At 36.3% G+C, this 15645-nt stretch overlaps 1 protein-coding gene across 2 annotated transcripts in view; it reads left to right on the forward strand.

The window, feature by feature from the left end:
* Window positions 1-2209: 2209 nt before the first annotated feature.
* The window catches only part of LOC140152723 (uncharacterized), a 77010-nt gene continuing 63574 nt past the window's right edge, over window positions 2210-15645 (forward strand). For both annotated transcript variants that reach the window (XM_072175195.1, XM_072175204.1), the window contains exons 1-3: window positions 2210-2486; window positions 4845-5121; window positions 10886-11011. In XM_072175195.1, the coding sequence (XP_072031296.1) occupies window positions 2229-2486; window positions 4845-5121; window positions 10886-11011 (661 nt within the window). In that variant the 5' untranslated portion in view covers window positions 2210-2228. The remainder of the gene's footprint in view (window positions 2487-4844; window positions 5122-10885; window positions 11012-15645) is intronic.

Raw genomic sequence — 15645 nt, forward strand, 5'->3', positions numbered from 1 at the left:
AATCAGTTGATTTTTCAGAAAATATTATTTTTTCAGTGAGTTTTGCTTTATTCCGTGTTTGATTTTGAAAAACAGAAAAAATCAAAAAAAATATTTTCGCGCCCGGGGTGCTGCCACACCCCCTGCGCAGCATAGACATTAAAAAATCTACGGGCCTAAGGGGCTGTGCAATAATTATGAGAACTGGGGGGTCAAGAAATTTTTGGCGAGCCAAAAGGGGGGGGAAGCAATTTTTGGCAAGCCCAGAGGGGGGGGGCAGGCGATTTTTCGGCACACATTCATGGGCCGCCTTTTAAATAAAGGAAAACAGTACGGAACCGCTTAGGCCTAAATATGCAAATTTTCCTTGCGCATCACTGGTTTGTAAATTGAGATCCCAAAAATTTGGCATGCACAAGGGGGGGGGGCAAAGAATTTTTGGCAGGCCGAGAGGGGGGGCAAGCGATTTTTGGCAGGGTGAGAGGGGGGGCACGTGATTTTTGGCAAGCCGTTTGAAATTTTACCCTCGGGGCTCATAATTATTACTTTTTAAATAAACACACTATCTGTGTCATCTTGTGACTCCCTATACATTTTGTTCATCAAAACCCCCCCCCCACCTCCTATTTTTCTTTTCCAAAGTTTATGACCACCCCTGTATATTTGGGACCCCCTCCTTCCGAAGAAATGACTTTCCAGAAATGATAGACCCTATCCGCCGATCTTACATGATTCATATCATCATAACTTTTAAGAGTGCATGCGCGTATGGGGGGGCTTTGGGGGTGCTAGCCCCCCCGGGTAAAAGCAGGGGGCGGCCAAAATGAAGGGGCGGTGGAAGAAGAAGGGGCGGCAAAAAGAGGGGCGGCAGCAGTGTTCGAAATATGCCTCAAAAAGTTACAGGCCAGCCGGGCTTGACCTTAAAAAGTTACCGGCCAGCCGGGCCGGCAACTAGATGCCAGTCAGAAAAGTTACCGGCCAGGCCAAAAAGTTACAGACCAATGGCCGGCTGACCGGCCCTATTTCGAACGCTGGGTGGCAGAAGAAGAAGGGGTGGCAAAAAGAATTTATAGTAAAGAAAGAAGGGCGGAAAAAATTTGAAAAAGCATAGAAAATTGTGAAAAAATGGTACTATACATCAAAATGTGTTGCCTTTAGGGCGCTAGCGCTTAGGCCCCTATATTTTTTTTTTTTTTTTTTTTTTTTTTTTGCTCTTCACTTTTTCGAACCACTGTAAAAAAATTGGGTCAACCTTTTCGGGCTGTTGATGAAGGGGCGGCAAAATTGAATTTTCTTCAGCCCCCCCGCCGGGTAGGAGCGGCCACGGTACTCCACTGGAGTGCACTCAGGCCAAGGGATTTGGTGGGGAGAAATTCAGTGGTGTAGGCCAAAATCCTAAAACTCCCCTTAGGATGTAGGCATACTGAGGCCCTACTGCGTAGGCCTAGTAATGTTGTGCGCAAGATGAAAGGAAACCGTTCGGGAAAAATGTATGCAGTCGGGGAAATTTTGAGGTTTATATCCGTGCCGAAAAGTTTTCAGTTAGGGGAGTCGCACACAGTGCTCCCCCCACCCCCAGTTTGTTTGCACTAAAGGACCCGTCCGGGCATAGCGATTGGCATTTCTGCAGAAAATCATTTGAAAGTCCGATATTCAAAAATTAATTAATGGTAGGCCCTAATATTTCAAGAATGGGGGACACCGACTATAATTGGGAGGGGGCACCACCTCGGGGGCATCACCGATGGGCGGTCGCACCCCCCAAATATGCAAAAGTCAGTGAAAGTAGGCCTATACAAAAAGTCCCAAAATATGACGAGCCCAAATATGCGAGCGTACAAACAAATCGGTGTTTTTACGCTTTTTTGGCCAAAAAAGGTCAAATTTTGAGGAAAAGTCCACTTTTACAAAATCGCCCCCCTTGGAAAAAAGGTCCACTTTTTCAAAATCAGCACCCTCCCCCCAAAAAAAACCAATCCTGCGTAGGCCTACGGGCCTGCTGTCCACCCGGCAGTGGCGCGATGGCGGTGTCAAGATTTTTTTCGGGAGGGAATGGGGGGGGGGGGGCAAATTGAATTTTGGGGGAATCAACAAAAGTGGAAATTTTTGTAATTTGGGGTTTTTGCCAAGTGGTGGGGGGAGGGAACTGGGAGGGGGAAGAAACAAATTAGGGGGATTCATATGCCTCTCTTGATGATCTTGTCCCCAACTTGCCACCGTTTCCCTTTCGTGAACCACGACCACGGGGGATGAGAACAACAGTTGCCGAAGCCAGAAACCAGCGCATCCAGAAACATTACGAAGTTTCTGCATCTGCAGCGCTGGTGTTTGAAATGGCGAGTGTCGTAAGTGAAATTAGGTGCTGTGTTTCCGTTCTTGTTTATCGAGAATCGGATCAGAAATGTCTTCTCATTAGAGAGGAAGGGGATCGTGGTTGGTGGTTGATTCAAGAGGAGTTGGACGGGGATGTCACTGGCTTTCGTGAAACCGCAAATTTGGCTCTCAAAGTGAGTACAATGGCCAATGCATCAGTTATCATGTAGTTGCATTCAGTAAGCTTACAAAGATTTTTTTAGCCTTAGCTTTATTTTTTATTAATCGTGAAATGTAATGTTAATTTTTATGTCATGTATGTTATGATTACGAGCATGTATAATAATAAAATGTATATCCAGTTGAGCTGTGTAGTGTGTGAGCTCGGAGGTGTTGGACGGTAACTCGGGGGGGCTAGTTCAATAACTCAAACTTAAAACCGGGCAAAACAGACATTTATCGGTATGACATTTTCGTATTGGTGCTGCATTGTGCAGAGCTACTATGGTATGGGTTCCCTGTACTGGGGGGGGGGGGGGGAAAAGCTCGGTTCCATGCTGCCATGGCTCCTCAAACATTCAAAATATTGCTACAAGTACAACTGGGCAAAGCTGAGCTGCACTTTTACCATATATACTTTTGTTTTGTACACCCATCGAATGTGTGTCATCAGCTCGTAATCGACGGGCCTTTAATATAACATCGCAGATTAATATCAAAATATTTTATTTTTAGAATTTCCTTGTGACATCTCGCCAGAAGCATCACAAATTATTAATTCAAGTCCTGTACATACTGTCTTTAACTTAAGGTGGTACTACACCCCCTGATAAATTTTGTGACTAATTTTGTATTTTTCTCAAAAAATAACTACACTCCTTGCCCCTACAACTTTTGTTGTAACGGTACCAGTGTGTTTAATATTTAATTATTTGTTGAGAAAAATGAAAAAATAGTCACAAATTTATCAAGGGGTGTAGTACCACCTTAACATACAAAATATAACGACCAGACAGGTCAACTAATAGCACTCTTAACGTGGGTCTACTTTTCGGCGTAGTGGTAAAAGCGTAACATTTCCCGCCTATTATTGAGAAACTTTAAGTAGTTGACATCAGGTGGTGGCTGACATGATCGAGCCGGCAACTTGTGAAAGCGCCCGGCCGTATGGCATTTTCAATATACTTGGTTAGTTTTGTGGGGTTCATTATCGAACCCCAACGGTTTTAGCTTGTATTATTATTTAATAACATAGGCCTATTTGTTTGTGATATTTCAAGCGTTTTAAAATTTCAAAATAATCCCATCCCACACGGTTGACGATGAAAATTTACTGAATTTAGAGAATGCAATGCGGCCACCACCTGGTTGACATCAATTAGGTCACGGTCAATAGGCCTCAATGGTACTTGACCTATTTTGCTGTGTTACCTTGGTAACGAAACATGTAGATGGTGCAACCGTGCAATCCTATCCTTATTTGGTACAATTACCGGTACTGAAGAGGGTGCAACTTGCTAGACTTCAGGGGTGGGGTAGGGCCATGCCGCGACAAATCGCCTGTCCGATAGCCCGGGGCAATCAAATTTTTTGTCGGGCAACTAAAACTCTGAAGAGCTGTGCCCGATCGGGCAAGACTAAAATAAAACCAATTAAAGCTTGATGATGCAAAAAGGAGTATTTCTGTCAAATCTGGCGTGTTCACAGAAGTAAAAAACAGTCGAAACCAAGTAGAACGGCCCTCAAATTTTTCCGATGCTACATGTACATGTAGCACTCATATCCATACCAGACATATATGCTAATGAAATGACGTTCGTGACGTATTGGTTGTAAAATATAGTTTAGCCAATTATAGAAACTGTTTCGTGCATATATAATGAGTTTTTATGACGTCAATGACCATGTATTTGCATGTACATCGAGATTGAGACGTGTTAGTGGTTGGCAAAATATGTAAATCGCTGTGACTTTACTGACAAAATTTCACATAAAATGCACATTTTTTCCACAAGAAACAAATAGTTTTGAATGCATATGAAATGTTTATTTTTATATAGTGGTTTCATGAATACTCATTTATGTATCAACTTAACCGAGAAAATATCAGCTTTCCGCAAGAATGAAACTGCCAAATTCGACGTACTTACGACTACAAGTTACATGCACAGCATGATGCGACTTTGCTAACAATTGTTGCCGGGAATATGGGTAATTTTCGGGCAACTTCGGGCAACCAGTTTTTGACTATTGCCTGCCCGATCGGGCAAGCTAAAAAATAAAATTTGTCGCGGCCTGGGTAGGGCAGTAAGACTAGTACTTATTAGAGGTGCACCCTATTCGGCAATCGCTCCCCTTATTTGAATTGTTTACTTTTATCAAAACGAACAATTTGACACCTCTTTTGGCAAAATCGGAGCACTTTGATGTTTTTGACCCCCATTATACTTAGTCATTCATAGAGTCAAACAGGTATAAATGATGCAATCTACATGTACATGTATGCACAAAGATGGTTATTCAACTTATTGTTGTATTTTTTCCACCAACAGAATGCCAATACAGAAGCCACTCTTGAGAGTATCATATCAATCTCTCATGTCACAGTCCCAGGATGGGATGCACAAACTCTTCACATAAAACTCCTAGCAAAGACACCTTCTGGGGATGAGAAAGATGAAGATGTTTTCTCACCTGTTTTTGACAGTGGTAAAACTGTTGAAGAGAGAATGTTGAGATGGTTTACATTGGAAGAATTGAAAGAACTACACGGGGAAGATGGGCTGCTGGGTGTGGAGCCAATTGAGTTACTGCAACACATCAAGAAAGGTACGGTTAATCAAAGCTTAATGGATCTGGAATGAGCGATTTGAGCGTTTCAACAGTATTTTTTATGGAACATGAGAGCACCTCAGACGTATCGAATTGCATTCTGAATACGAAGCATGTCTTTTTGATATCAAATAATTTTCATTTTTTGAAAATCACGATATCATACAAATTTTATGACAAATTACAAAAAGTTGATATTTTTCAAATTTTTGATATATAACAGTCCCATAAGTAAATTTTATAAATCTAATGATATATTCTTAAAGTGTATGTAGCTGGGAGGAAAAGCCGACGATCAATTGAAAATTTTGACCTTTCATATTGAAGATATGGATTTTTTCCCAAAAAGACCTAATTTTATTTGGTGTTTTTGGGGGAAAAATCCATATCTTCAATACGAAAGGTCAACATTTTCGGCTTTTCATCCCACCTTCATACACGTTTTATAAATCATCAGATTTATAAAGTTTACTTGAGTACTGTTAAATATCAAAAATATCAATTTTAATGATTTGCCATAAAATGTGTATTACATTGCTAATTTCAAAAATCAAAATTATTTGATATCAGAATGACATTCTTTGTATTCAGAATGCAATTCGATATGTCTGATGTGCTCTAATGTCCCACAATAAATACTGTCCAAACGTTCATACCCCTTATTCCCTTAAGTGACTCAATAAATGTGTCGTATAGATGAGTTGACCTCAATGTTTATCAACAAAGGCAAAGGACTGGTATATCGATATGCTTGAGTGAACCCCATGCAACCACTACACTGTTCAATAGCCTTATTGTGATGTGGCGGGAGTTTTAAAAACACTAGCCCTGAACAAAATATGATGCTTGCGCATACTGCCAGGCATTGACGTCAGAAGTCAACTCATCTATATAAATTGCTGTAACATACAATGTAGGTACATGTATTCAAGCATGACATACATACACATTTTTGAAAGGAAAAGTGTCGAGGAATCAAAAGGCAAATTTATTGGAATCTAAATGTAAACACTGATTTGGTGTACAGTAATTCAACCATTGTACTTTAAAGAAATCATAAAAAACAAATTTTTTGCCCCATTTTGTTAGAACAAATTAATCAAAAATGTACTTTGGCCTTTGTGTGTGTTTTTTTGTGTTAATTTTGAGACTCCATGCTGTAGACTCTTTGTTGTGTATATTTTTAATTTGTGGTGTGATGCTTTTTGTTGTGTATATTTTTACTTTGTGGTGTGATGCTTTTTTGGTGTGACATGTAACCGCAGGCTTAAATGTAAAATGCAGTTTACCCTTTTGTTGTAAAAACTTGATGAATAAAAGTACTACATGTAAAGACCTTTTTCTTGAAGGAAATCTTTTGAGTTTCTAATCATGCATCATCATGTTTTTGAGACCTTTCTCTTTTTGAGACATTTTTGAACCATTTGGTCTCTCATATTGCATTGCAAACTATTAATTTTGATCAAAACAAAAGGTACTATATATATTAATTAAGATATCCTGAATACTAAAAAAAGCAAATAATCTCATTTAGTATTTATATATTCCAAGTATAACAGCATTGTCTGAAGGAAACCTTTTGATTTTCTAACCATGCATCGTGTTTTTGAGAACTAGTAACATTCAATTTTTTATTTAGTATGTATTCCAAGTATAACAGCATTGTCTGAAGAAAACCTTTTGATTTTCTAACCATGCATCGTGTTTTTGAGAACGAGTAACAATCAATTTTTTATTTAGTATGTATTCCAAGTATAACAGCATTGTCTGAAGGAAACCTTCTGATTTTCTAACCATGCATCGTGTTTTTGAGTTACTAGTAGTCAATTAACAAGTTTGGCACACAACCATGGTCGTCAACTGGTTTTATCCCAAATCTAAGAAAAAAGCATACACAATAAGAGAAAATATACATCTCATGCTTGCCCACCTAATTTGATTTTCCATGGAGTCTAGGAAACAGTCAATTGTTTACAGTAGAAGAAATGTAGACTAGTGTAATGTAATGAAGAAATAAATTCTGTTGGCATTCAGCAACCACTATCACTATGCAAATTTATAGAGTATTCATGGTATTTTTGTGGATAGAACATATATGAGAAATAGACACAAGTAGAGAGTCTAGGCAATTATGTGATCAAGAATTTAATTGTAAGTCAGCAGGAACTCTGGCTATTAAAGTTGCAAGGCAATAGTCTGTGAAATAGAATTTAATGCTAAGTTCATTTCCTGTGGTTCATTTTTAAATGGTCATTTTCATAGCAAAGGGTGTAACCTTTGATTTTTAGGGTCAAAATTTCAAACCACTTTTTTATGTTTCTGTTTACTGAAATCATGCATAAAACTAGTTTAAATTCCAGTAAAATAATGAAAAGGGTTTAAGGAATCATAGAGCAATGTTTGCTCAGTATTTTTTGTGGGACCTGAGAGCACATCAGGCACATCAAATTGCATTCTGAATGCAAGGAATGTCCTGGTGATATCAAATAATTAATGATTTTTTTTTAATTCGCAATATACCGTAATACAAATTTTATGGCAAATTATTAAAAATTGATATTTACGACATTTAAGGGGGTACTACACCCTTCGATAAATTTGTGACTATTTTTGACTTTTCTCAAAAACCAATAACACACTGGTAACAAAAGTTATGTATATATATTATAGGGGCAAGGAATCCAATTACTACACTGGAATTTCAGTAACCTAAGACAAGCGGTTTGTTATTTATGATAAGAAATGAGGTACCGCTAGGATGTACCTCATTTCCTAGCATATATACTGATCCGCTTGACTTGAGTCACTGAAATTTCATTGTAGTAATTGGATTCCTTGCCCCAACAATATACAAAACTTTTGTTACCAGTGTGTTTTTAGTTTTTGAGAAAAATACAAAAATAGTCACAAATTTACCACAGGGGTGTAGTACCCCCTTAACAGTCATCGAAGTTAACTTTTAAAATCTAATGATATGTACTTAAGTGTATGTAGCTAGGAGGAAAAGCCATCCAATATTTGAAAATTTTGTATTGAAGATTACATGTATACATTTTATCCAAAAAAGACCTGAAAATTGTAGGACTGGTAAATATCAAAAAAATATAAAATGCCAATTTTAAATAAAATTTGTATTATATCGCGAATCAAAAATTATTTGATATCAGAAGGACATAAATTTTCTTGTATACATTCATAATGAAATTTGGTGTGTCTGATGTGCTCTCATCATAAATAATCATCATCAAAATACTATGCAAACGTTGCTCTCTGATTCCTTAAACCTGTTGATTTACAATTTTAAAAAATGACAGTAAATCCCAGAAAAAAAAGGATTTTACATAAGCTCAGAAAATTCTGAAATGGAAGCTGGGATACATGTGAAACTGCAAATGTTGTTTCTGTAAAATGTTAGCAACAAAAAGCACTTTCAGTCCATCAGCATAATGTTACTCTATTCTTTGCAATTCTGATAGTCTGCACTTTTGTAAGTCATTTGGGTTTATAAAAGCTAAAATATTGACAAAAAATCTATGTAAATGAAATTGATATCTCCAATTTGCTTTATCAGAAAATCAGGTAGTGTCCGGCTGGGACCCTGGAAACGTCCCGGGGGAATTACACGGTTCGTAATTAAGGTGGCCCCCACAACAAAGGTTGGAAAATATAAAGAATAATTAATACTCTATCACAAGACCAAGTTTGAAGTTGATCAGTGATTGCGTTTAAAAGCTGGAGAGTGGATTAATGGGAATATATGCAAAATATACAAATTAACTCATTAAATTCATAAATATGCAAATAAAATGACACAAAACTATTCGGCATCATCAGGCCAGTCACCATATCCTATCACTGTACCAAGTTTGAATTTGATCGGTGATTGTGTTTAAGCTGCAGAGTGGATTAATGACAATGTAGGCCAAATATGCAAATGAGCTCATTAATATTCATAATATGCAAATAACATGAATCAAAAGTATACAGCACATGATGCCACCATATCCTATCACCGTACCAAGTTTGAAGTTGATCGGCCATTGCGTTGGAGCTGGACAATGGATTAATGAATTTGCTTCCGCCCGGACAGCCAAACAAAGAAACAAACAAAGAAACAAACAACCATCTGGATGATAACATTAGCCCCACATATAATATGTGGGGGCCAAAAATGGAATATTAAATAGTGTACTTTGCCCTACTCAATTAATCTGTTATAAACTTTCGGAGTAAAAAATTAAAAAGTATACAAATTTCCAAATTTGCATACCGTATAGGCCTATGTATCTTAAAAATAATATTAACTATTTATGTAAACTCAATGTTTTTTCTGTAATGTTAAAAATGACATTATCTTGTCACTGTCTTGAGGCTCCTTCATAACAATACTCTGTTTTTAGACTGTTCATTTTGTCAGCAACTCATTACTCTTTTATGTATTTGAAAGCATCTGTTCAAGGTAATTTTATTGACATTTACTGAACTGAGATGATTACATGTACTCACTGTACTGAACTGATGTTTATAAAGCATCTAACATTACTAACAATATATTATGACTTTAAAAGCAATGGTTTAAAAAATTAACTTACATGTAATTACTCATACCAAAATTGATGCAAGAGATGTACCTGGGAGATGTATGCAAAACTTGAGGAGGGGCCGCCAAATTTGGAACAAACATACCAAAAATTTGCAAACCTAAAATGGTCTATATAGGGCCTACATGTTGCAAGCATGAAAATTTTGCATATCTAAGCGTTTCTGTACGGTTTTCCTAAGTCTTTTTAGAGCGTTTTATTTAAAAGGCACCCCAAGAATGTGTGCCAAAAATCACTTGCCCCCCCTTTTTGGTGTCATCAAAAATTTCTTGCCCCCCCTCAATTTTACCCTCCCCCAGGGCTCATAATTATTGCACAGCCCCTAAATAGACAGTGCACAATCTGAGGTTACTGTTCCAAAATCTACACATCCGTCAATAGCCTCAGATTGAGCATGTTATGCTTTTAAAACAATTTGAAATTATTAAAGAAAGGTGTCCAGAAGAGACACTTTCATAGCTATATCAATAGCAATATTTCATAGCTTTCAAAGCTTAATAGCTTTCGTATATTACGGTTTTCAATTGGAACAGCAAAAGATTTCTCAATATTGGGTAATAACATGGTACTTGAGTGCTATGCAACACCCGGGATGCAACATCGATATATTTCTAAATGCTTCCAAGCATGAAATTAAGGTATCAGAGCATTCAAAACATGCTTTCCCCAAGATCACACATCCAGATAAAAGAGATCAGTATGACAGACATGCCCGGCTGGGGGAAGATGTCCCCCCCCCCCTCCCCAAAAGTCCTTTTTTTTATCCAAAAGGTCCCATTTATGAGCGTAGCGAGCGAAAACAAATTTGGTTATTTTATGCCTTTTTGGTCAAAAATGGTTCAAATTTTGGAAAAAAAGTCCACTTTTTCAAAATCCACCCAGTCCAAAAAGGTCCACTTTTTCAAAATCAGCACCCCAAATAAATTGTGGTTACGGGCCTGATGGCAGAGATCGAGATAAAATAGGTTGGACTCTGTATCCTTTCTTTCTTCTCTTTCCCATCTTAATTTTGAATGTTTTTACTCATTACACTTTTTTTTGGCATGACATTTTTTCCAGTTGTTGATTATATTATGAAATTGATTAGGCCTATATTTTAAATATCCCCTTGAAAATGCTTAATGTTACATCCATTTTTGATGGCATCCATCTTGTTTCAGGTAAACCAGTGTATCCATTATCATTGTTGGATGAAGTATGCCTACATGGGACAGATATAGCTGATGTTACATCTCAAAGTAGTCCACAGAAATTACTGCTACAAGCTGCCAAACTTGGAAAACAAGGTAAGTATCTGCAAACAATAGAGGTCTGGTATACAAATTGATAAAATGGCATACAGGCTGCCAAACTTGGAAAATGTCAGCAGCAAACATTAACAATAGAGGTTTGTTATAATTTGATGTATACTGACTTACAGGCTGTCCAACTTGGAAAATAAGGTAAGTGTCAGCCACAAACAAATAGAGGGTTGTTATAATTTGATTTATATATGGACATACAGGCTGCCAAAGTTTGAAAATAAGTTAAGTGTCAGCCGCAAACAATAGAAGTTTGTTACAATTTGATATACTGGAATAACAAGCTGCCAAAGTTGGAAAATAAGGTAAGTGTCAGCCGAAGAGAGAGGTTTGTTACAATATGATATATTTAATACATGTACATATATTTTCTTGTGTAGGATGCGTAGCCCCATTACCTTCTATCTCTATTATGCTGGAGAAACAATAAAGCATCAATAATGATCTCCTGCACTTGTGTATTTGCGTAATATCTGTTTGTGTATATTGTATACCTTGACTGATTAGTACCCAGTTTTAACCACCATTTATCAGTGGGAGCTGGTGGCCTAATGGATAAGGCATCCGTCTAGTGATCGGAAGGTTGTAGGTTCAAATCCCATCCCAGCACATTTCCTTTGTTTTATTAAAGTTGGGTTATGTGCCGGGCGGGATTTGTGTTTATTTGTTGTCTTGTTTAATTGTAACACTTTGGGTTAGTAAACTGTTCTTTTGCTATTTAAGTGGTTATATTCACGCTTCATTGAATGCACGTTTTGCACTTTTTATAACTTGTGCCAAATTAAAAGTATATGAAACTATTTCTTTCTTTCTTTTATTTTTCCAGGAAGTGGGGCCTAGTATTACCAGCCCTTTTTTCTGGTACTAAAATTCAAAAATTTGTGGTAGTACTTGGTTTGAAGGCAATTTATTAATATTTTCTGACAAAGATTACATTAGTACAAAAAGTGCAGTAAAAGCTCTTATCAATAGCAATTTATCTCATCTCTCTTGATGCTGTTAGAAACCATCGAAGACAATTTCCAATTTTCCATCCCGAATAGACTTTTTATTTGTTACCTTTAAGTCTTATGTATGTACAGTGTTTATCTTGATTTACCTTCCACTTGTGCTCTGTCCCACACTAAACAAGTGCACTTAATGCATGCATGACATACAGCAACTCATCAGTTCTCTCAAGTGCTTACTTCTCCTGTTCTGATTATGCTGTAGTCCAATACAAGAGCATATAAATCATCCCGATATCTCGATGGTATAATGTTGACATTATATAGATTTAATATTTTTGCTTGCCAAACATTCAAGGTGAATTGCTTTTTTCTTTTTTTTTTTTTTTTTTTTTTTTCTGTCTTTTATTAATAAGGCCAAAAATATGAATTGTTTGGTTGCCCTTCCAAGACAAAAATTTGGAGGGTCAGTAGTAGTCAATTCTTTTTTTTCATTGGCTCTTTCCTCCATTTGCCCTCCATTTTGAAAAGGCTAGTATTGACAAATGCTTGATCATTTTATGGTAAAAAATTGTGCATTTTTGGACTGAATTTAAATGGAAAACTTCTGGTTTTTATCAAATACATTTAGCAATGCATTTAACAAATTAACAAATTTAACGTTTCTTCTAAAAAAGTGATTTAAAAAAAAACGACCCTAGATTTCAAATTTTTTTGGTCTGTCTCTGAGGGCAACCAAACATTTTGTTTTTGGCTTAAAGATGTAGAATTATATCACAGACAATCTGTTTCAAACGTCTTCTGTTATAGAATTGAGAAAGAAGGGTTGTTTTTATTTGGACTATTCTGTTTAGGAAAATCTAAATTAGCGCTCACACTCATTTACTTGGAAATCTATTCCTTGAGTGCCTCATTTGTTTCCATTGCGCCATAGTTGGGTTAAATGACCCGCTATTTCTTTTTCCCTGAGGTCTGTGCTGATGGAAAGTACGAAGGCAGATTTTGAATGAGTTGCTCACAAGCATTTTGTAAAGGTGATGTGCATGATTGTAACAAATAGAATAAAAAAATCTCTTCCTCCAGAAGAAGTGTCTCCCTAAATAAGAAACAAGTTGGTCGTTGACTAACCCAAATTTCGGTCGATCCTTCATGTAATTATTTCGTGTAATCTAATCCTAACTCTAACCCTAATGCTAACCCTAACCCTAAGCCCAATCCTAATCATAACCCTAATCCTAACCCTAACCCTAGTCCTAATCCTAATCCTAACCCTAAACTAACCCTAACCTTAACCCTAACCCTAACCCTAATTTCGTGTAAAATTACATGAAGGAATAACCCAAATTTCTGAAAATGTTTCAAAAAATGTGTTACTGTACAAAAGAAATCGGACCCCAATTTTTAAAATTTCAGTAACTTTTGTTTTCGACAAGATTATTTGGAAACATGCTTGAAAAAAGAAAGATATTTTCTGTGTCCAGTTTGGTGACCTTCAGGTTACATAATAAAACTACAGAGTCTACATGTTGCAGACCTTTCCTTCCAGTAATTAATAACACTAAATTAGGTATTGGTTTTTGTTGCTGAAGTTACATTTATTGGTTTCCTGAATTTGTAAGTATTTATCATTAGTGTCCCTAGCAACCTGCTAATATTTGAATCAGAGATTTGGCAGAATTTGTAATCTTGTATAAACTTATCATTTTCACTCCACTTTTCATTTTTTTTTCTTCTAAAAAACAAAAAGCTGTGTGTAATAAAATTGACAACTTGGGGAAATTCCCTTTCTACTTGGTGCATGAAATGGACCTTGAATTATCTATTATTTGATGTTATTAGTGATTTTTTTTCTTTAACCTAAGGCATATCAATTTAATAATGTAGGTAACTCTAAAAAGCTCTGGTCTACAATTAAGAAATTATTACAAAATCTTCTTCAACAATCACAACTGTGAAGAGTGATACTGATAGCGGATTGACATCTTCTCTTAAAGAAACTGCCAATGTATTCAATGATTATTTTACCTCAATAGGGGCTACACTTGCTAAAGATTTTGATGATGTAAATATTAATAGCAACAGTTTTAATACATGTACTAGTACTTTTAAGTTTAGTTATATTACCCCAGAGTTTGTATATAAACATATTTGCGATATTCCAAACAATAAGTCACCTGGTATGGATGATTTTAGTGTCAAGTTGTTGAAGCTAGCTGCACCATACATTTGTCATTCTATAGCATATATTTGTAATCTTTCTTTAAATACATCTGTTTATCCAACAGACTGGAAGTTGGCTAAAGTCACCCCAATTTTTAAGGCAGGTGATAAATTGGATGTTGGAAATTACAGGCCTATTTCTGTCCTGCCTCTCATTTCCAAAATTATTGAAAGAGCTGTTCATAATCAATTATATTCTTATTTAACTTCTATGGGTATTCTGTCAGAGAACCAATCTGGTTTCCATAGCAATCACTCAACAGCAACTACCCTGAATGATGTTCAAGATTTCATTTTAAAAAACATGGATAATGGACAAGCCACTGGTGCAATATTTCTTGATCTCAAAAAGGCTTTTGATTGTGTTAACCATTCTCTTTTAATTGAAAAACTTAGCAACTATGGTATAAAAGGTACAACACTTGAGTGGTTTGAATCTTATCTTGGTAATAGAGCTCAAGCTGTTAACATTAATGCCACATTATCTGATTTTAAAAACATTAATATTGGCATTCCTCAAGGCTCTATTTTAGGCCCGCTTCTTTTTATAATATTTGTTAATAGTCTTTCTAATAGTGTTGATTGTAAATGTACTATGTATGCCGATGACACCTAGTTACTATGTACTGCTAATGACTCTTCTACTCTTCAATCAAAGCTTCAATGTAATTTATCCAAAATTGTTGACTGGTTCAAGAATAATAATCTTACATTAAACATTCAGAAAACTAAGTTCATGGTGTTCGGCACTAGCAGGGTGTTAAAAAACTTTACAGATGTTAGTTTATATTACAATAACGATACTATTGAGCGTGTTGATGTATTTAAGTACCTTGGTGTAACATTTGATCCTACCATGGCTTGGTCTGATCATATTAATGCAATGTCTTCCTGTATTTCTAAGCGATGTGGTGTAATTAAGCGTGTCAAACCTTATATTCCAAAAGATACCCTCATCATGCTTGCCAATGCAATTGTTATGCCTAATTTTGATTATTGTAATACTGTTTGGTCTAACTGTTCTGTTGAGCTCTCCAACTCCCTCCAAATTCTTCACAATAGGCTTGCTCGTATTATTCTTTCCGCTGATATCAGAACACCAATTGATGACATGATGAGTACTCTTCATTGGAATAAATTAAATGATAGGTGGTTCAACTATATGGCAACACTTACCTTCAAATGCTTGAAAGGAATGGCCCCTGGTTACCTTTCCTCTCAGTTCACTTTTATGCATGATATGCACTCTAAAGGAACCAGGAGTCAAACCAACTTTGCTCTTTTTGAACCACCATATAATATTAATGCAGGTAAAAGAACATTTCATTCACGTGCTACTAAATTGTGGAATAGCCTTCCAAATGATAGTAGATGTAATTTTAAGTCAATGAGTATTGCTCAATTTAAGCAGTTGTTTTTGATAAAACCAGTGTAATATGTCTTTTAATCTGA

Source organism: Amphiura filiformis, chromosome 1 (assembly GCF_039555335.1).
Source record: "Amphiura filiformis chromosome 1, Afil_fr2py, whole genome shotgun sequence".
In the NCBI taxonomy this organism is placed as follows: domain Eukaryota; kingdom Metazoa; phylum Echinodermata; class Ophiuroidea; order Amphilepidida; family Amphiuridae; genus Amphiura; species Amphiura filiformis.